At 45.1% G+C, this 22,539-nt stretch overlaps 2 protein-coding genes across 2 annotated transcripts; one reads left to right on the top strand and one right to left on the bottom strand.

Moving 5' to 3' along the window:
* Nucleotides 1-1,175: 1,175 nt before the first annotated feature.
* On the top strand, nt 1,176-4,373 carry LOC131184099 (metallothionein-like). The gene is made up of 3 exons (XM_058155056.1): nt 1,176-1,496; nt 3,115-3,180; nt 4,141-4,373. The coding sequence occupies exons 1-3, from the start codon at nt 1,466-1,468 to the stop codon at nt 4,233-4,235; spliced, it is 192 nt and encodes a 63-aa protein (XP_058011039.1). The 5' UTR covers nt 1,176-1,465; the 3' UTR covers nt 4,236-4,373.
* Nucleotides 4,374-7,702: 3,329 nt separating this feature from the next.
* On the bottom strand, nt 7,703-20,350 carry POLR2C (RNA polymerase II subunit C). The gene is made up of 9 exons (XM_058155360.1): nt 20,068-20,350; nt 17,525-17,574; nt 17,352-17,420; nt 16,329-16,381; nt 14,293-14,421; nt 13,558-13,609; nt 12,483-12,651; nt 11,691-11,765; nt 7,703-10,627 (listed from the first exon to the last, which is right to left on the bottom strand). Exons 1-9 carry the CDS (start codon nt 20,151-20,153, stop codon nt 10,483-10,485), a joined length of 828 nt encoding a protein of 275 aa, XP_058011343.1. The 5' UTR covers nt 20,154-20,350; the 3' UTR covers nt 7,703-10,482.
* Nucleotides 20,351-22,539: the final 2,189 nt, after the last annotated feature.

Below are 22,539 nucleotides of genomic sequence, written 5' to 3'. Positions count from 1 at the left end.
ATACTGTACTTTAGTTTCTCAAACTAAAGTAGTATTCCTGATATTAGTGATTGGATTTGAAAGATATGTAATTTATCTTTTTTTTTTTAATAAAGAGGCAACTTAACCTACTGCCAAAAACTGGCATAACTTCATGCTTGGCACCAACTTCATGACATTTTACAACAAGAGAGTATTATTTACGCTCTTTAATTTAGAAAGTTTAATGATTAATTTTGGACAGATGAAAGGTATGGATAGCTTGTCATGCTTTCTCCCTTTTCATTTAAGTTTGATGAGTGCTTCAGCTTACTGGTTTAAGGCTTTTGTTTTCTTTTCAATTTGGTGTATGCCTCTTTTTAAAGAAACTGTTGTAAAATAAAGACATGAAAACCACATAGGCCCCATTTTCTTTTGGGACTTTTTAAATGATTAAATTGGTTTGTTTTTAAGTTTTAAAAAAATCCGATGCTTTTCCATTTAAGTCCTCGTTATTTGAAATCCAGACTTGCTGAGCGCTCAAAGACTGGCTAGCTAAGGTGGGGGGGGGGAGGGGGCAGGAATGATTAAATATACGAGAAACCTTGTTTGATTTAATCTTAATTAGGAAGCAGCTGGGTAATGATCTAAGACCATGAGGTTCAACCAAGCTCCCTGAAATATTTCCTCCAACATACTTTGCAGGGTGGTTGTTGCGGTCAAGAAAAAACAGTCAGGGACCTCAAAGCAAAGCCATTGATCATCTTGATCCACAAATAAAATAAAATATTATTCTAATCTAAAGAAAGAAAGACGCCCCACTGCCTGGATCCTGCCATAAAATTCCCGGACTCTTCCCCCGGAACGTGGGAGAAAGCCCCATTCTACAGGATGGCAGGTCACATCGGAGGGAATCCACATCTGGGGAGTTTGCAAATCCGAGGGATCTCCCTCCCCCAATCAACGCCATAGAGATCCAACCTGGATCCCCCACCTGTTGCTTCCAGCTGCACAGAATGAGGACCCAGGGCAGTCGTGGGGGAAGGGGAAGGCGACCCCCTCCACAGCTGCCTGGTGTTCGGACTCCCCCAGACCCCACTTCGAATCAATGACGCCCCCCCCACTCTGGACCCTACATTGGCTCCAGGGGATAAACTAAGGTTAATTTCGGGGTGGCTTAGCGTGGCGAGCCAAGGTAGCCCGTTTCTGCTGCACCACCTTCGGCTACGGGGTCCAGGGGCAGCGGGCGCCCGCTTGCAAACGCGGGGGCGAGCTCGGGGCTTTGCGCGCGGCGCTGAAGCGGATCTTTTGCGCCCATCTTCACCGTCCCGTCCCCCCCCCATTCCGGCCGCGGCCCGTGCGCAGGACAAGGGAGGGAGGGAGCGCTTTGCACACGCCTCGCTGACCTCGCGCCCGCTATAAAAAGCCGGCGGCAACGCAGCCCTCCAGCATCGTTGCCTCTTTCGTTTGCCTTGGGCTGTTTTTTGCGCTTCTTTCTCTCGTTGCGATGGATCCCCAGAATTGCGGCTGCGCCACCGGTAAGTCTCGTCGTCTGCTTTCCCACCAGCCCTGCAATGGGGGGGGGGGGGTTGCATGGTCTAAAAAAACTACTCCCCTCCCTTTAGGAACCCGGTTTTTGCTATGGGAACCGGCTGCCCCGAAACCAGTAAGCCAGGATGTTTTAGCACAAGAGATGCGCGGAAAATGCTGCGGAGAGAATCTGTTTCCGCAGCTTCGTTGCTTTCGTTGCGGTTGAGTCTTGCCGGACCTCAGTGGGTTGGGAAGCATCGGGGTTTGTCCGTCTCCTTCGTGCTGATTACAGATTAACAGAGTTGGAAGGGACCTTATAGGTCATCTAGTCCAACCCCCTTCCCAAGCAGGAGAACACTACACCATTTCTGACAGATGGCAGTCCGGTCTCCTCTTGAAAGTCTCAAGTGATGAAGCTCCCACAACTTCCGAAGCGTTGTGCTCCCAAGAGAGAGAGAGAGACCCGTTTCTTCTCCCCGAATCCCGCGAACTCTTTCTGGGTGTCGGTGCCCCCACGGACAGAAGCTGCTATTTCGTGCAGCTGCCTGACCCTTAAGTGGCCAATGCATGCTGTAAACTATAGTTTGTTTCGTTCTGGTTTTGGCGTGTGCAAACCCAGCCTTTGGAAGCCTATAAAACCATGGTTAAATCGTGACTTAATGTGAATTATTAACCTGAGGGGTTTTCCCCTCTGCTTCTCTAGGTAGGCACACAAATTTAATTTTGAAAAGCGCTTTTGGGTACACTGGAGCAGGGGTCTCCAACCTTGGTCCCTTTAAGACTTGTGGACTTCAACTCCCAGGAGAACTCTGGGAGTTGAAGTCCACAAGTCTTAAAGGGACCAAGGTTGGAGACCCCTGCACTAGAGAAACGCCAAAGAGAGAGAGAGAAAAATCCCTAGTCCTGGTTTAAAAATACTACCATGCCCATAAGTTTCCTTTCTTGGCACTGTATTGAACTAATTACATTTATTAAAATTGCTACTTCACTATGCTGAAATGTGACCTAGTTTTTGCAGAAAGATTGGTTTCTAAACCTAAGGCTGAAACCTATTTTGCTTTAAGAGCTTTTGCTCACTCTCATCTTGTTAGGGATACTTTGCTCAAATTTTCAAAAAAACTCCTAGCAGCTGTTTGAAAGGGAAATTGGTTTTCCTACTGCTAATTTATTCCCAAATTGGGATGGGTTTTCCATTGCCATGAATTTGCCTGTTCTCCTTGCCACTAGTTCCTTTTAAGAAATATCTTGATTTTCTACAAATCTACCCATTTTGACAGTTTCCCTAAGACTGGGGGAAATCACAGGGGCTTCCATAGAAACCTGGCCTGCATCCTTGGCATGAAACTAGCAACCCCAAAAAGCTGAGAGCAGGTTAAGTTGTTAAGTACTACATCTTGATGTGAAACTTGAGCAAGTCTTAATTGCTTAAGGCCCTGCACAACTTTTAATTGTCCTGGAAAGCAGGCAAAAAAAGATTCATCTGAGAAAAGACATTTGTGAACTGTTCCTGTATGGGAGATGCCTTGTTTTGTAGTGAAAGGGGTTGTTGATTCATGGTTGTGGCTTGTGATATTCCCTTTCAGCCAATGACATTTGTTCTTTCCCTTCCTTGTTTTAACATTTCAGGCAGCTCTTGCTCCTGCAATGGATCCTGCAAATGCAAAAACTGCAAATGTACTTCATGCAAAAAAAGTAAGTCTTATTTTCTAGAAAAATCAATTGGGGGTTAAAATCCAAAGGTCAAGGTTTTGAGGAGGAGAGAGGGGAATTTTGTAAGTCAACTGATTTGACACAAGATTTGCAATAGAAGCCTAAGTCAATTTGGAACTATCATGAATAAGTGTCTATGAGTTTAGATATAGAGTGAATGCTCTTGAAAGATATTAAAGTTTCAGTTTGTGTAATTGCTCTATTAGAATGGAAACAAACATATGAGAATGGTTGCAGGATTTGGGCATGGCTAGTCTAGTGAAAAGAAGGATATGGGAAGACATGATAGTAGTCTTCCAATATTTGAGGAGTTGCCACAAAGAAAAGGGGAGTCAAGCTATTTTCCAAAGTACCAGAAGGCAGGACAAGAAGCAATGGATGGAAACTAATTCAGGAGAGAAACAACTTAGAACTAAGGAGAAATTTTCTGACTGAGAACAGTCAACCAGTTGAACAACTTGCCTCCAGAAATTGTGAATGCTCCAACACTGGAGGCTTTTAAGAAGAGGCTGGTCTGAAATGGTATAGGGTAGTCATCTTGAGCAAGGGGTGGACTAGATGACCTCCAAGATCCCTTCCAGCTCAGTTCTAAGGTGTATACAATTACTGTGTCATTGAAGTTTAATCCTATGCATTCTAGAGAATTTTGTTCAGAGCAAGGATGATGTTCTTGTCTTGGGTCAACCTAACCAGGTTTTATGGATAGGGGAAGCTACAATCAATTCCCACATTCACTCTCAATGTGACTCAGTTGCCAAATGGGACAGCTGTATTTTGCCCAATTTACACACTCCAATAAAATATTCAACCAAGACTGATTCAGTTCAGTCTGAGATAGAAAACCAATTTTATGCCTTCAAGTATCCAAACTGATGTGTTGATTGATTACTGTACCCCGTTTCTCACCTTATTTAATCTCCCGTTTCTCTCGACTCCTTCCAGGCTGCTGTTCCTGCTGCCCCACCAGCTGTGACAAATGTGCCAAAGGCTGTGTCTGCAAAGACCCTTCTCTGAACAAATGCAGCTGCTGCCCCTGAACCCTGGCCGCTTCTTTTTCTACTTACGTTAAATCTGTGGTGCAGTAAATATGATTTTTCAGGCTACAGCAATGCGTGTTGCCCTTGTTTTTTAAAAGCCTGAGAACATGAAAATAAAGCTGACTTCAGACAAACACAGCCTGTTTGGGTTTCTGTTTCTGGGAGTGGGTTTCTTCAAGTTACTAACCTGGTTTTGAAGGTCGTCAGTCTTGGTTTTGTTAAACACGGTGTTCTAAATCAATTTGCAATGTGGTTTGCTTGCTTTTTGGATCCACAGAGTGGATTTTACACACACACATATATATATATAAATATCCTATATATCCTGAACACTATATCTAGAATAGTTTATATGTGTGTGTGTGTGCGCACAGGATATAGAGGGCCACACATAATCCTCAATTTACAAATACAATTAATTACAGTTGGAAGGGATCTTGGAGGTGGTCTAGTCCAACCCCCTGCTCAAGTAGGAGACCACACCATTCCAGGCAAATGTCTGTACACTCGCCTCTTAAAAACCTCCAGTGATGGAGAGCCCACGATTTCTGAAAGCAAGCTGTTCCACTGATTAATTGTTCCCACTGTTAGGAAGTTTCTCTTTAATTCCAGGTTGCTTCTCTCCTTGATTATTTTCCATCTATTGCTTGTCCTGCCTTCTGGTGCTTTGGAGAATAGGTTGATCCATATTGGGGCAGAAATTTCCATCATAGGTTTGGGCAGTTATTATAAAATGTCCCACCCCATAACAAAAACATATGCCCAAGGCAACCTTTCAAAACCATGATTAGAAACCAATAAAAACAAAGCGCAAAGACTACCAGGGATTAAAAAACAGTACTTCCAAACGAGTTAAATAAAAAATCCCATTACAATTTCCTAACAACGGTTAACCAGTGGAACTGCTTGTCACCAGAAGTTGTTGCTGCTTCATCACTGGAGGCTTTTAAGACGAGACTGGAGAGCTCATTTGTCTGGAATGGTATAGGGTCTTTTGCTTGAGCAAGGGGGTTGGATTGGAAGACCTCCAACGTCTCTTCTAACTCTTATTCTAATATTTGAATAGTGTATAGATTTAACTTTGCTCACTGACCATAATAATGGCATGTTTCAAGGGGTTTTTCTTCCCCATTATTTAAAACCATCCAAAACATCTCCTTAGAATATGAGACACAGAATATTCCTTCTCAAAAAGGTTGCGTCCACCTTCAAATATTGATACTTGCCTTCTCAATGCAAGTTTCTCCTCATCACCGCAGCTCAAAGACAAGAACCCCTATTTATGAGCCATGCCCTGGTAGGGCACACATAGGACCAGGGAAAACGTGCTGGCACCTTCTTGCCAAGGTTACGAAGGAACATGGCTTGGGGCTGAAATACAGTTTCTCACTGTTAGCCGCATTGCTGCAATCAGCAACTTAAGAGATGTGTAGAGGGTAATTATCCTGCACGATTCAGGTCTTCTGTGGCCCAGGGCAAAAGGGAAGGAACTTGTGTTTGCAGAGAAATTCACACAGCGAGAACGCTGCTCTTCTAACAAAGTTCTCATGGAATTCGATGAAAAGGAGGAAGCTTTGAACAACTTTTCTCAAAAGAGATGCTTGCATGCATTTTCCCAGGTGGTATTCTAACTCTTGTTCACTCCTTAAAGGGCTAAAGTGTGTGTGAGAGAGAATAACCTGTCTTTGTCTGCACTATCGTTTCTTTGACAGTGCAGCCTCCCTGCCTTCTCATGCTTTCCATTCATTGCTGGGGGGGGATGAGATCAAAAAGGAATTCCTATCAAGAGGCATTTTATTGTTTGATCAAACTTTTACCCCACCTTTATTACTTTATAAGTTACTCAAGGTTGTGACCGAGCCTAAGTCCTCCTCCATCCTCCTATTTTTCCCCTATAACAACAACCCTGTGAGGTGGGTTAGGTTGAAACAGAAGGATTGGTCCAAAGATACCCAGCCAGCTTTCATGCTTAAGGTGGGACTAGAACTCACAATCTCCTGTTGATTGGCCCACAGACACCCAGCCAGCTTTCATGCCTAAAGCAGGACTAGAACTCACATCTCCTTAGCTTTCATCCCTGGGAAAACAGCCCGCTTTTTAAGATTATACAAAACCCCTGCAGAATCTGAGCCAATCAGTTATCATGGTTAGGGTGTCCCCAGCTCCCCGCAGATGGCATATACAGAGTCCAAAGTTGGTGCCCTTTAAAACAGAATAATAGGGTTGGAAGGGACTTTAGAGGTCTTCTAGTCCAACCCCTGCCCATGGCAGAAGGTCCTATACCATTCCAGATTTTCTTTCTGCTCGGTGGGAGGGATAAACATTGCTTGTAGAAAGAGGAGTGGGTTGGGGTCTGTTGGGACAGATATGAAAATGAGAAAACGGGATTTTGAGGATACCTCAAGGAATCCCCTGTGGCAGAATGAGGATAGAAGAACAGATGACTTTTCTTAAAGAGTAGACTCAAGTCGTTGTACAAAGGCCAAGATGGAGGACCTCTAGAGCAGAGGTCTCCAACCTTGGCAACTTTTACACTTGTGGACTTCAACTCCCAGAATTCCTCAGCCAGCAAAGCAAAGCTGGCTGAGGAACTCTGGGAGTTGAAGTCCACAAATCTTAAAGTTGCCAAGGTTGGAGACCCCTGCTCTAGAGATCCTTTTCTTACAGAAGTTCTTCAAAACTTTACGGATGGGTTCAAATCATAGTTTGTTTACCGGTCATGCCGATTGATTGAATCACTATCTGTAGGATTTGCACAAGATGGCTCACAAGCCTTAATGGCTGGTTGCACAGGATGTCCTAAATCAAAACTTAGCATATCTCAAAATGGCGGCATTTCTCTTAGGTTTCACGTAACAAATATCTTTATGGGCTCTTTTTTATGGCCAGAACTAGAGACAGCCGAGAGGAAAATTCAAATCCTCTTTGTAATAGCAACAAGGCTCAGTTCTTGTGTCTTTTTATCCGACCAGTGTTAAGATATTATCAATGGTCTGCATAGTCAGCCAGATTTTCACACTGGATTTGACATTTTTATCAATCAGTTGAGTCCTTTCCAAGGACCTGGGATATGCAGGTGTTTTTTGATGGTGTCATATGATTTCAATGAGCATGGTTCCTCATTTTCTCTAGGTCAAGGGTCTCCAACCTTAGCCATTTTAAGACTTGTGGACTTCAACTCCCAGAATTCCTCAGCCAGCTGGCTGTTGAAGTCCCCAAGTCTTAAAGTGGCTAAGGTTGGAGACCCCTGCTCTAAGTCAGGGGTCTCCAACCTTGGCAACTTCAAGCCTGAAGGACTTCAACTTCCTGAATTCCCCAGCCAGCTTTGAATTCTGGGAGTTGAAGTCCTCCAGGCTTGAAGTTGCCAAGGTTGGAGACCCCTGCTCTAAGTGATTCTTGGAAGCTCACAACAACACTCCAATAAAAGCAATAAAAGCAATTTTAAAAACCAGTATACAAAGCATAAAGACTATCAATAATCACTTTAAAACAGAAGTAATCACGATCAACAGCGAAATCCATCCTTGCATCAGCTCAACATAGCCATTATTTTAAAAGAATATTTGATTAAAAACAAGCTGAAATACAAAGCCATATATTTTAATCTAGCTTTAGGCAGAATCCCCAATTCATCTGGTAATGACATGCATCTGAATTCAACCAAGTTAGCAAATATATATTTAAAAAATCAAATTATGTGCTGCATTAAACACAGAAGTGCCAAGTTCTGTTTAGAGACTTTCCAGTTGCTGTAATTTATTGGTATTTCCAACAAAACATTTGTGTTAATAATAGTTTCCTATTTTTTCCAAATATTGAGTGAGTGGCAGCTGAGCTTAGTTATTGTAAGGGATGGTCCTAACTGCAGGTTGTTTGCTTGTGACCTTGGCAGTCTTACTATACTTACAGCTACTAGTTCATGTCCTGCCATAGACTAAAGACATTTTTTCATCCACAAGTGCCTGGTGTCACCCAGTGGTTAGTTTTAGCATGACAGTTTTGTCTATAAAAGTAAGACTATTGCTTAACATAGTGTAAGCTGCCCTGAGTCTTCGGAGAAGGGCGAGATATAAATGCAAATAAAAAAAATAAAATAAAGATAAAGGTTCCCCCTTGTACAATATGTGCTAGTCATTCCCGACTCTAGGGTGTGGTGCTCATCTCCGTTTCAAAGCCGAAGAGCCAGCGCTGTCCGAAGACATCTCCATGGTCATGTAGCCGGCATGACTCAACGCCAAAGGCGCACGGAACGCTGTTACCTTCCCACCAAAGGTGGTCCCTATTTTTCTACTTGCATTTTTTACGTGCTTTCGAACTGCTAGGTTGGCAGAAGCTGGGACAAGTAACGGGAGCTCACCCCATTATTTTATTTTATTTATTTTGTCATAACAGTATATATGAGCATTAACATGAAATAACTATATAATATATAAGCATATATATATATGAGCATGAGTATATAATAACTATATTAATTGGATATAATGAAGAACAATAGGACAAGGAACAGTAGGCACCCTGGTGCTCTTATGCACGCCCCTTACAGACCTCTTAGGAATGGGTGAGGTCAATAGTAGATAGTTTTTGGTTAAAGATTTTGGGATTTTGAGAAGAGACCACAGAGTCAGGTAATGTGTCCAAGCATTAATAACTCTGTTACTGAAGTCATATTTTCTGCAATCAAGATTGAAGCGGTTAACATTAAGTTTAAATCTATTGTTTGCTCTTGTATTGTTGTGATTGAAGCTGAAGAAGTTTTCAACAGGAAGGACATTGCAATAGATGATTCTATGAGTTAAACACAGGTCCTGTCGAAGGCGGTGGAGTTCTAAATTTTCTAAACCCAGGATTTCAAGTCTGGTGGCATAAGGTATTTTGTTGTATTCGGAGGAGTGGAGAATTCTTCTTGTAAAATAAAAGCTTTGCTGGCTGTGGGACTCTGGGAGTTGAAGACCACAAGTCTTAAAGTGACCAAGGTTGGAGACCCCTGGACTAGAAGACCTCCAAGGTCCCTTCCAACTCTATTTTGATTCAGTGCTGTTGTAAACCTTTTTTTAAATTTGCATTTATATTCCGCCCTTCTCCGAAGACTCAGGGCAGCTTACACTATGTCAAGCAATAGTCTTCATCCATTTGTATATTATATACAAAGTCAACTTATTGCCCCCAACAATCTGGGTCCTCATTTTACCTACCTTATAAAGGATGGAAGGCTGAGTCAATCTTGGGCCTGGTGGGACTTGAACCTGCAGTAATTGCAAGCAGCTGCTGTTAATAACAGACTGCATTAGTCTGTTGAGCCACCAGAGGCCCCTTCAAAAGGTGACTAAATGAATGGTTGTAAGTAGCCTCTCCTAGATTCATATACCTATGGTTTCACCTGATCCTCAAAACAACCATCTCTGCTTCATATCAAAATTGAGGCTGAGGAAAGGAAATCTTTATTTAAAGTGCAATTGATAGGGAAGATATTCTATATATATATCCTTGCACAGATTCTATCAAACTCTGGAGTATGTTCTGAGCTGGAAGAAAAAAAATAAAAATGCAGACACCTCTTTCTCAAAGCAGAAATTATTTTTTATTATGTAATAAACAAAAATCTCTTGTGTAACACGGACTTTCTTCAAACTGGAGAGCTCTCATTCAAGATCTCAAAAGATACAACAAAACAGGAAACAAGAGATAAGGTTGATGGTTTTATTCTCAAGCTGCATATTCTTACATCCAAGGCAGGGGTGTCTAACCTTGGCCACTTTAAAATCTGTGGGCTTCAATTCAATTCAAAACTTTAAAATCTGTGGGCTTCAGCATGGCTGGTTGGGGAATTCTGGGAGTTGAAGTCCACAAGTCTTAAAATTGACAAGGTTGGACATCTCTGACCTAAGGCCCATATTTTGTTAGAGAATGCTGAATGCAATTTAGAAGAGCTAATTTTTTTTTCAATTTAAGAGTTTCTCAACTTCAATGACTTTAAGATGTATGTAGTTCAAACTCCCAGCATTCCTCAGCCAACATGGAGTTGCAGTCTAGGCATGCTGGTTAGGGAATTCTGGGATTTGAAGTCCCTATATTTTAAAATGGCTGAGGTTGAGAAAAAAAAATGCCGATTTGGAAGAAAACCTGTTTTGACTCAAAGTTAGCAAGAGAAAAACACCGAGTATCGGATTCGGCGGGCCCTCCTGTGATCTCAGCTGCCTTTATCATTTCTCAGAAATCAGGGTTGTTGCCAAGCAGTCAACTAGGATCAGTTGATAGTCAGCACCTCGTTCTGGATCACTTGACTCAGCTGGGTTTGGAGGTCGCTCAACTTCTTCTTTAACCCAGATAAGGCAGAGAGAACAATGGTCTCGGGACGCAGAGAACCGCAGGACTCCACATTGTAGTAAAACCTGAGTGGGGATAAAAAGATTGGAGGGACCTTCATTTAACCCACGATTCAAGCCTAGCGCTTGGTGTTCATAATCTGTGATTTCATTAATGTAATTATTGCACAGATGGATCATTGGGGGGGGGCTCCTGGCAATTGATTCATTATTGTGGTGTTCTCTCTGGGAGGAGGTTCCGAAGAATCTATAGCAGGACTGCCAGATTCTGTTCACAGTTCCTTGGTTCCTCAGTCCATCCGCCTTGTAAATTACAAGATTCTTCCCCCCCCCGCCCCCCCCCCCCGCCATGCACTGTATAGGTATACATTTGAACTAGACTGATGTTTCTCTGTGTCATGCATGTGTGTGTATTTGGATATATGCATAATGGTTATCTTTTCAGAGATGAATGCAACAAAAAATATTTTAATGTATGCTGATTAGTGTATATTTAAAGTGACAAAGTATTCTATTCTATTCTATTCTTTCTATTCTATTCTATTCTATTCTATTCTATTCTATTCTATTCTATCCTATCCTATCCTATCCTACCCTATTCTTTCTGTTCTCCTCTCCTCTCCTCTCTTCTCCTCTCCTCTCTTCCTCTTCCTCTTCCTATTCAGTATTGATTTCAGGGGAGGTCAGAGAATGCCATAACCCTAACGAGCTGTTTAGACCACAGGCAGTCCTCGAGTTATGACGGTAATGAAAAATGCCCATCAACAGTTACCGTTGTAAACTGGGTCACCCACATTACTAACCCAATTTTATGACTGCTATTGCGGTTCTTATGCGACTTACCGTAGTTGTTAAGTGAATCCTGGTCATTAAGCAAACCAATGGTTTGCTGTGGAGGCGTTTTTACAAAAACAGGAAGTAAATGCTGGTCATTGACCATTGTAGACCATTATAATTTCAACTCCAGCTCATACATACCCCCAGGAAAGTCCGTGGTAACCTTCCATGGTCTAACCTTCCATGGTCTACTAAGTGAACAGTTGTAAGTCAAGGGCTGCCTGTGTAGTTTTATCCAACCAGCTGAGTTTCCAGTTGGAGAAAAATCTAGTTCAGGTACCCGATCCCTCACCTTTCTGGCTTCCCGTTAGGATCATAGGGTGCCTGGGCTTCATCTTCATCGATTTCAGAATATTCGCTCTTCGGCCTGGAAGGAGACAGAAACACACGACTTGATGTTGAGGTGTGAAGTTAAACATCCATAGAAAAGACCCTGATGCTTGAAAAAGATCAAAGGCAATCAAAAAACAGGATGTCAGAAGTCAAGGAGGCGAGATGCTACCACTGATCACAAAATGACCTTAGAGAAACTCAAAATGTTTACAGAAACCTATGGTTGTGGCCTGTCGGCCTCTGGCCCTTCCAGCAGCCGAATCAGAGGAGGAGGAAGAGGCGTGGGAGTCAAGGCAACCTGGGAGCTCCTAGGGGGAAGAGGAAATGGAGCTGGCAGAGAGACAGAGATAGTGAGAGAGAGAGAGAGGCCGTCCATCAGCCCTCAGATGGAGAGTCAACAGCCCCAGGTCTGGAGGTGGCTGATGAGGAAGAGGAGGAACAGATGGGTCCAGTGCCTGACCCGTGGAAGTGCAGATGGCAGAGGAGAGGAGAGCAATGGAAATCTATGGGCCGATCCTTGGGAAGGAAGAACCACCACTGCTAATGAAACCCCACTCTAGCTCTGGGGATAAAAGGCATGGGACGGAGATGAATAAATGTGGCAGACAACTATTCATCTTCCAGCCAGCCGGACTTTTTAGCCTGCAGTGAGAAACTTTTTTGCTGGGCTGCCGGCACTCCTAATTAAAGGAATCTTTGAGTTCACTTCAGAGGGTTGGTTGTGTTTGGGGAGCTGGGTCAGAACACCTACCATTCCTCAGGCTTGGGGTAGACTGTATGACGCAGGGCGTTGTCTGGATCGTACTCAAAGGCCACGCCTGCTGTGGGGTTCCACTTGGCGTGCTCCTTGCCAAAACCCTTCGTGGCATAGGCTCGGAGCCTTAGTTCTTGGCCTTTCCGTAACTTGACAATCAGGATGTCTAAAAAAAGGAAGAATGATGCGTCTTGTCATAGGCTTATCAGAATCATGATGGGTGCCCATAAATGCAAAATTGAGTATTGCAGGCTAACTCTGCCCACAGCCTGGAGTTTGATCCTGACCAGCTCAAGACTGACTCATCCTTCCATCCTTCTGAGGTCGGTAAAATGAAGACCCAGATCGTTGGAGGCAATAGGCTGACTCTGTAAATTGCATAAAGGTAAAGGTTCCCCTCGCACATATGTGCTAGTCATTCCCAACTCTAGGGGGCGGTGCTCATCTCCGTTTCAAAGCCGAAGAGCCAGCGCAGAGATGTCTCCATGGTCATGTGGCTGGCACGACTAAATGCAAAAGGCGCACAGAATGCTGTTACCTTCCCACCAAAGGTGGTCCCTATTTTTCTACTTGCATTTTTTACGTGCTTTTGAACTGCTAGGTTGGCAGAAGCTGGGACAAGGAGCTCATTCCGTTACGTGGCACTAGGGATTCGAACCGCTGAACTGCCGACCTTTCAATCGACAAGCTCAGTGTCTTAGCCTCTGAGCCACCGCATCCCCTGTAAACTGCTTAGAGTGGGCTATAAAGCACTATGAAGCAGTATATAAATCTAAGTGCTATTGCTATAAAGCAAGATGTTGGATATCTTGGTCAGAAAAGTCTTCTCCATCCCGATGATGGCGATCCTTGATCACCACCTCCATCTTCTGCCCAAACCTATAGCTATCCAATGCCAATGGACTCTTATTACCAAGTACAGCTGTGGTATGTGCTATTCAAGTGATGGCTCATAGATCAGCCAGAATGCTCCTTCTTCCCTAAAGCCGGGGTCTCTCCAAACCTGACAATTTTAAGACTTGTGGACTTCAACTCCCAGAATTCCCCAGCCCAGCCATGTTTGCGAACGTACCATCTGGTTCAACGTAGTCATTGGGGTCATTGTCCCTTCTCCTGGATGTCACCTGCAGAGGACAAAGGAAAGGTAGAACAAGGAATGAAGGCTTCTCCTCTTCAGGACAATGTTGACCGCTCTGCCAGAACTGCCACCCCACTGCCAGTCTGCCATGAACCCTGGGGGTGGGGGAGAAGGCTGGAAGGGACAGCAAAGGCTTGGAGGAAAATAAAACGGAATTGAAAATTTCTCTTTGAGAACCTACAAAGTTCCCTGGGAGAAGAATGCCACACGTGGAGTGACTATTTCCAAAACTTCCCTTTTAAAATTGATTGGACAATGAGAAGAGACGAGCAATGGGAAGGGACTAAGGAAACAAAAATTAATTGGGGGAAAAACTCTTAGTTTTGGCTTTGAACTGCTGTAATTCACTTGACCTCTAGTGACCGATACTTTTATCAGCAAATGGAGGTAAGGTTCATTTTTACTTTAAAAAAGCAGGTCTGAAGCTTGAAAAGCTGAAGCAGGTCTGACAGTTCAACTCATGAAGTTTGAATATGGTTATGGGCTCATTATGATAAATCAACAAATAACATGATTTGTCTTTCGACGGAAGCAATTAGTTTCTGGACCAGCTCTCTAAGAGTCTGTAAACAGTCCTTTGCAACCATCAAGTTGCTTGCTTGGAATCTCGGCCATGCTTGTGTCTTGACCCAACCGCAGTGTGGACAGGACAGAGAACAGGACACTGACCGGTATAACTTGGGAGTTGTTGGAGATCAGGTCCCGAGATGTGACATGCCGTGTCTGGTCTTCATTACATCGGACATCGAGAGAGAACTCCACTGAACAATCGGGACAAAATTCATCACAGTTGCAGTCCTGATGAAAAGGGAAGGCAGGAAGGATGAGGGGTCCTTCTGGAGCTCAACTCACCCAGGGACTGTCAGTCCTCTAAACTAGGCCAAATGCTGGACCGAATTTTTAGAATAGAATAGAATAGAATAGAATTTTTTATTGGCCAAGTGTGATTGGACACACAAGGAATTTGTCTTGGTGCATATGCTCTCAGTGTACATAAAAGAAAAGATACGTTCATCAAGGTACAACATTTACAACACAATTGATGATCAATATAGCAATATAAATCATAAGGATTGCCAGCAACAAGTTATAGTCATACAGTCATAAGTGGAAAGAGATTGGTGATGGGAACTATGAAACGATTAATAGTAGTGCAGATTCAGTAAATAGTCTGACAGTGTTGAGGGAATTATTTGTTTAGCAGAGTGATGGCCTTCGGGAAAAAACTGTTCTTGTGTCTAGTTGTTCTGGTGTGCAGTGCTCTATAGCGTCGTTTTGAGGGTAGGAGTTGAAACAGTTTATGTCCAGGATGCGAGGGATCTGCAAATATTTTCACGGCCCTCTTCTTGATTCGTGCAGTATACAGGTCCTCAATGGAAGGCAAGTTGGTAGCAATTATTTTTTCTGCAGTTCTAATTATCCTCTGAAGTCTGTGTTTTTCTTGTTGGGTTGCAGAACCGAACCAGACAGTTATAGAGGTGCAAATGACAGACTCAATAATTCCTCTGTAGAATTGGATCAGCAGCTCCTTGGGCAGTTTGAGCTTACTGAGTTGGCGCAGAAAGAACATTCTTTGTTGTCCTTTTTTAATGATGTTTTTGATGTTAGCTGTCCATTTGAGATCTTGCGATATGATAGAACCCATGGTTCTATCTACTGGCCATGGTCAGATGCCACAGGTCTATACTATAGGCCACCCAACCAAACAGAGGAAATAGATGAACCTTTTTGCTAGTCAGCTAACTAAAGTATGTAGGAAGCACATCGCAATAGTAATGGGGGATTTTAACTACCCTGACGTCAACTGGGAGACAAACTCTGCACCAAGTGGAAGATCCAACAGGTTCCTAACAAACCTAGCATACAACTTTGTTTCCCAAAAAGTAGAGAAGGGAACAAGTGGATCAGCCATATTGGACTTAATTCTCATGAACAGAGATAAAATGATAGAAAGTGTTGAAGCTACAGGAACTTTGGGGGCAAGTGACCATGCAATATTGGAATTCAACATTATGCAAGCACAAGTAGTAGAACAAAGTCAAACTAGAGTCTTGGATTTTAAGAGAGCTAATTTCAATAAACTTAGAGAGAGCTTGGGAAGGATTCCATGGATGAGAATCCTCAAAGGGAAAACAACTCAAGAAGCTTGGGAATTTTTGAAAAGTGACATTATAAAAGCCCAGTCTAGCATAATACCAATGAATACAATACCACCATCATCATCTTTTAATGACCCCATAATCTCTTGCGGAGTGCAGTCTGGGCAACTGAATGGAGTTAGCAGAGTGTTTAATGGCCAGATGCCTTTCCTGTCACCAATGCAGAGTTTTGTTCAGCAGAAATATTCTCATTGTGCCCAGAGAGAAATATCTGCTTCCACCAAGGGTCAAATTCCTGATTGTGAGGTGAGAGCTCTGCATCTAGGCCACTGCACCATTCCAGGTCAGATGCCCTCTATAAGTGGAGCAAAATACAGGTAGTCCTCCACATACAACAGTTCACTTAGTGATTGTTCGAAGTTACAACAGCACTGGAAAAATGGACTTATGAATATTTTTCACACTTATGACCGTTGCCGCATCCCCATGCTCATGTGATTTACAACCAACTCACAGAATTGAAACAGGAATTTTGATCCATCTTTAACTCCCTCCTCATAGTGATCCTCCAAAAATATAATTTATTGCTGGCTTAGTTAAACTCACCCTGGAATATTGCAGTTTATCAACCACACCATCACTGGTAAGTGGGATCAGACCTAAGGGGAGAAATTGAGGATGAAAAATAGTCAAAAGTTCCAATTCAGTAAGAACTATCTGGCAGAATGTGTAAATAGCAATAATTCTAATTTTTCAGACTATAAGATGCATTTTTTTTGTCTCCCAAAAGGGGGTGAAAATGTCTGTGCGTCTTATAGACCAATTTTTAGTGCTTTTTTTGGCCCGTTTTTAGGCTTTTTTTGGACCTGTTTTTGAGGCTTTTTTCAGCCTGTTTTCAGGGCTTTTTTTTGAAAAAACGGGCCAAAAAAAGACTGGAAAAGGCCCGAAAAAAGGGAGGCCAAAAACTTTTTGTTGTTGTTTTCCTCTTCTAAATTTAGGTGCGTCTTATAGTCCAGGTGTATCTTATAGTCCGAAAAATACAGTCGATCAGTGTTTCTCAACCTTGCCAACTTTAAGGTATGTGGACTTCAACTCCCAGAATTAGCACAGCTGGCTGGGGAATTCTGGGAGTTGAAGTCCACATATCTTAAAAGTTGCCAATACGGATTTAAAGAATTCCTAGAGATGCTTTTTCTTTCTGTTTTCTTTTTGTATATTTTTCCCTTACATTTTCATTTTCTGAATAAAATAAAATAAAAAGGGAAAAAAAAGCTTTTTCCTTCTGTTTTATGACCTTAGGGGTCTGCAATCTTAAACACCCAAAGAGCCATTTGGACCCGTTTCCCACAGAAAAGAAAACACCTGGAGCCACAAAACCCTTCCCGTGCCTGACTATTTCTTGAGTGGCCACAAAACTAGCATATGTAGTTGAATTAAAAGTTCTGTTTTCTTCTCCATTGGATTTATCGACAGTTGGCCTATGGTTGGCCTAAGCTCAACAAATTGTGTGCCGATGGATGTCGCACATTGGCAGTTGTGATGCATATTTTGAGTGACAGGGAGCGACGGCAGAGGGGTGAAAGAGCCACATGTGGCTCCAGAGCCACAGATTGCTGACCCCTGACCTACCTAATCGGTGTGCGATGAACTCATCATGTAGCACGGATGAATTGGCATCAATCTGAACCCAGTCTATAGCTGAAAAAATAAGAATGAAGTAAACACAAGGAATTTTCTTCCCAACTTAATGCAAAAAGAAAGTGAATGAATGAGAGAATGTGACAAATGTTGGGGGATATTACCTATGATAGGAACTTCTGCTATGAAGACTCTCCTGATGGAATTTGCAACTCTGGAATAAAAAAAGCACAATATTTATAGCACTTAAATTGCAATAGTTGTAATAATTATCTCCGTTTTTAGGAAGGACTCGATAGGTGGATAACAATTTCAAATCCCGTTTGAATAACTAGCTGACTGGGCGGGGAATTCTGGGAATTGGTCCATCCGATTTAAAGTTGCCAAGTTTGAGAAAGTAGTGGGGCCTGCTGGAGTGAGCCCCCCCAAAATCCGCCATGCCAGACCATTTGTAGCTTGATTACTGGCCTTCAAGGGCAGCCCTATGTAGACCTGATTGCAATACAGGTAGTCCTTGCCTTACGATGACCAAAATTGAGGCCAAAATTTCCATTGCTAAGCAAGCCGGGTGTGTGTGTGTGTGGGGGGGGAATGACTAGCATGCCCACACCAGCTGGCGTGGCTGGATCTCCCCATGTGCGAGTGGAAAAGAAAGACCTGCATGTCTCCCTTCCACCCCACGCTGCATCTCCCTATGTCTGGGTGGGAGAGAAGGACCCAGGTGTCTCCTTTCCACCCCACGGATCTCCCACCTCATGCTGGATTGCCCATGCACAGGTGGACATGTCCAGGCAGGCTGGCCGTAGCTGGATCTTCCCACACATGGGTGGGAGGAAAGGACCTGTGTCTCTCTCTTCCACCCCACCAATCGCTCTTCCACCCACGGTGCCGCACACCCGGGTGGGAGTGGGAAAGACCCATGTGTCCAGACCAGCTGTTCATAGCTGGATCTCCCCCTCCAGCAGAGGTTGGGAGGGAGAGACTCAGGTGTCCACACCAGTTGGCCTTGACTGACTATCCCCATGCATGGGTGGGAGGGAAGGACCGGTTTGTCTCCCTTTCACCCAATGGATCTCTCTTCCACCCATGCTGGATCTCCCCATGCACGGGTGGGAGTAGGAAAGACCCGCGTGCCAAGACTGGCTGTCCGTGGCTGCATCTCCCCACACCTGGGTGGGAGTGGGAGAGACCCACATGTCTCCCTTCCACCCCACCAATCTCTCTTCCACCCACGCTGCATCTCCGCACACCAGGGTGGGAGTGGAAAAGGCCCATGTGTCCAGACCAGCTGTCCATAGCTGGATCTCCCCGCCCCCTGGCAGAGGTTGGGAGGGGGAGACCCGCGTGTCCAGACCAGTTGGCCTTGACTGACTATCCCCACACACGGGTGGGAGTGGGAAAGACCTGCGTGCCAAGACCAGCTAGCCGTGGCTGCATCTCCCCAAACGCGGGTGGGAGTGGGAGAGACCCGCGTGTCCAGCTATCCGTGGCTGGATCTCCCCCACCCCCACAAGTTGGGGTGGGAGGGGAAGACCCGCGTGTCCAGACCGGCTGGCCGTGGCTGCATCTCCCCAAACGCGGGTGGGAGTGGGAGAGACCCGCGTGTCTGCCTTCCACCCCACGCTGCATCAGGTGGGAATGGGAGAGACCCGCGTGTCCAGCTGTCCTTGGCTGGATCTCCCACATCCCCAAAGGTTGGAGTGGGAGTGGGAGAGACCCGCGTGTCTGCCTTCCACCCCGCGGATCTCCCTTCCACCCCACACTGCATCGAGTGGGAGTGGGAGAGACCCGCGTGTCCAGCTATCCATGGCTGGATCTCCCCCACCCCCACAAGTTGGGGTGGGAGGGGAAGACCCGCGTGTCCAGACCGGCTGGCCGTGGCTGCATCTCCCCAAACGCGGGTGGGAGTGGGAGAGACCCGCGTGTCTGCCTTCCACCCCGCGGATCTCCCTTCCACCCCACACTGCATCGAATGGGAGTGGGAGAGACCCGCGTGTTCAGCTGGCCGTGGCTGCATCTCCCCAAACGCGGGTGGGAGAGACCCGCGTGTCTCCCTTCCACCCCACGCTGCATCAGGTGGGAATGGGAGAGACCCGCGTGTCCAGCTGTCCTTGGCTGGATCTCCCACATCCCCAAAGGTTGGAGTGGGAGTGGGAGAGACCCGCGTGTCTGCCTTCCACCCCGCGGATCTCCCTTCCACCCCACACTGCATCGAGTGGGAGTGGGAGAGACCCGCGTGTTCAGATGTCCGTGGCCGGATCTCCCACATCCCCAAAGGTTGGAGTGGGAGTGGGAGAGACCCGCGTGTCCAGACCGGCTGGCCGTGGCTGCATTTCCCCAAACGCGGGTGGGAGTGGGAGAGACCCGCGTGTCCAGCTGTCCTTGGCTGGATCTCCCACATCCCCAAAGGTTGGAGTGGGAGTGGGAGAGACCCGCGTGTCCAGACCGGCTGGCCGTGGCTGCATTTCCCCAAACGCGGGTGGGAGTGGGAGAGACCCGCGTGTTCAGATGTCCGTGGCCGGATCTCCCACATCCCCAAAGGTTGGAGTGGGAGTGGGAGAGACCCGCGTGTCCAGACCGGCTGGCCGTGCCGGGTCTGGGCAAGCGAGCGAGCGAGGGCGGCGGGGCTGGGATGGAGGAAGCGCCTCTCCCGGGGGTGGGGTGGGGGAAGGACGGCGGGCGCCCCGTTGCCGTTGCCGCTGCTCACGCCAGGTCGGTGTTCTCGATGATGAACTTGACGTTGTCGTCGCTCAGCTCCGTGATGCGCACCGTGGGCTGGTTGGCGTAGGGCATGGCGAGCGGGCAGCTCCTCCGCGCTGCGGCTCTTTCTCCGGGGCGGGCTGGCCGGTTGGGCGCTCGCCTGCCTCCCAGCGACCCGGGAGGACCCGGTGCAGGACGCCTCGCTTCGCCTCGCAGGCCGGACCTGGAGCGCCCTCTCGCCGCCTTTCTGCGCGCTTCGCCCCGGCCGCTTGGATGGGTTGAACTCAGCGAAGCGGCTGCTTTTTAAAGACTCGTGGACTCCAACTCCCAGAATTCCTGAGCCAGCTTTGCTGGCTCAGGAATTCTGGGAGTTGAAGTCCACGGGGAGGAGGGGTGAAGTTTTTTTATTTGTTTGTTTGTTTAGAATAGAATATAATTTTTTATTGGCCAAGTGTGATTGGACACACAAGGAATTTGTCTTGGTGCATATGCTCTCAGTGTACATAAAAGAAAAGATACCTTCATCAAGGTACAACATTTACAACACAATTGATGATCAATATATCAATGTAAATCATAAGGATTGCCAGCAACAAGTTATAGTCATACAGTCATAAGTGGAAAGAGATTGGTGATGGGAACTATGAAACGATTAATAGTAGTGCAGATTCAGTAAATAGTCTGACAGTGTTGAGGGGATTATTTGTTTAGCAGAGTGATGGCCTTCGGGAAAAAACTGTTCTTGTGTCTAGTTGTTCTGGTGTGCAGTGCTCTATAGCGTCGTTTTGAGGGTAGGAGTTGAAACAGTTTATGTCCAGGATGCGAGGGATCTGCAAATATTTTCACGGCCCTCTTCTTGATTCGTGCAGTATACAGGTCCTCAATGGAAGGCAAGTTGGTAGCAATTATTTTTTCATGTTTGTCAAGCATGTACGAGAAAACAAGTATAAGTGTGAACATAACACATAAACATCTAAGTATAAACAGGTATAAGTATATACCTAAGAAATGAGTACGAATAAATGGGACAGTACAGGACAGGGATCTTCCCCTCCCCTGCTTTAACCCTAAACTGGAGATTTATTTTTTGTTTGTTTTTTGTTTTTCACTGTGAGTTGTATTGTGTTGTGTGTGTGTGGGGGTTGCACTAACGGAGGCTCAGCCAATCTCATAGCACACATAGTACACTGAAGGTAAAGGTAAAGGCTCCCCTCGCACATACGTGCTAGTCGTTCCCGACTCTAGGGGACGGTGCTCATCTCCGTTTCAAAGCCGAAGAGCCAGCGATGTCCAAAGACGTCTCCGGGCATGACTCAACGCCAAAGGCGCATGGAACGCTGTTACCTTCCCATAAAAGGTGGTCCCTGTTTTTTCTACTTGCATTTTTACGTGCTTTCGAAACTGCTAGGTTGGCAGAAGCTGGGACATGTAACGGGAGCTCACCCCGTTACACAGCAGCACTAGGGATTCGAACCACTGAGCTGCCGACCTTTCGATCAACAAGCTCAACGTCCTAGCCCTTGAGCCACTGCGTCCCCTTTATAGTACGCTACTCTGACAATAAAGGTTTGAATTGAACTGAGTTCACATCAAAAAGATATTTAGGACTTGATGGAGTCGTCTGGGTTCCCCCCCCACTCTAAAATGAGCAGAATATGGGAAGAGTCCTGGGGCAGGGTTAACCTTGGAGGTCTTCTAGTCTAACCCCTTTCTTGTGGGTCTCTATAACTGCTAGGAAGACGAGCAGTGGGCTCTCTTCACTGTTTTCTGCTGCTCTTTTGTGCTTCGACCCTTTGTTCTTTTTTCCTTGATGTTGCATCTAACGCTGCAAAACATATTATCAAGAAAATGCTACTGGGAAATTATGGGTGCTTTCCATCACTGGAGGCTTTTTAGGAAGAGATGGGACAGCCATTTGTTCAGAATGGCATAGGGGTTGGACTAGATCAGAGGTCACCAACCTTTTGGACCTCAGGGACCACCAAATTCATAAGTTTAAATCCCACGGACCACTAATATGAATTTTTTAAAAAGATAAATAGTATTTAGTGCAATATAAAAAATGCAGATAATCTTTCTGTGGACCACCAAAATTTTCTTGTGGACCACCAATGGTCCATGAACCATCAGTTGGTGACCGCTGGACTAGATGACCTCCAAAGTCCCTTCCTATTCTATTCTGTATTTGATTGGTAGAGTTGCCTCTCTCTCTTCCCTTTGGAGGGCTCAGGCAGACTTGCCAACGATAAATAATAAATAAATAAATAAATAAATAATAAATAAATAAATAAATAAATAAATAAATAAGAAAGAAAGAAAGAAAGAAAGAAAGAAAGAAAGAAAGAAAGAAAGAAAACCCCAGGGATCCCATGCACTACCAGTGCAGCTAGTCCTCAATTTAATACAAAGCTTGATTTAGACTTGTCTGAAAGCTGCTTCCCGGATATACCTGAGCTGCGAAGCAATTGATAATAGCAGC

The sequence above is a fragment of the Ahaetulla prasina genome, chromosome 12 (genome assembly GCF_028640845.1).
Source record: "Ahaetulla prasina isolate Xishuangbanna chromosome 12, ASM2864084v1, whole genome shotgun sequence".
Lineage (NCBI taxonomy): Eukaryota > Metazoa > Chordata > Lepidosauria > Squamata > Colubridae > Ahaetulla > Ahaetulla prasina.
Note: the sequence above shows the minus strand (reverse complement) of the source record. Positions and strands in the feature narration are given on the sequence as shown.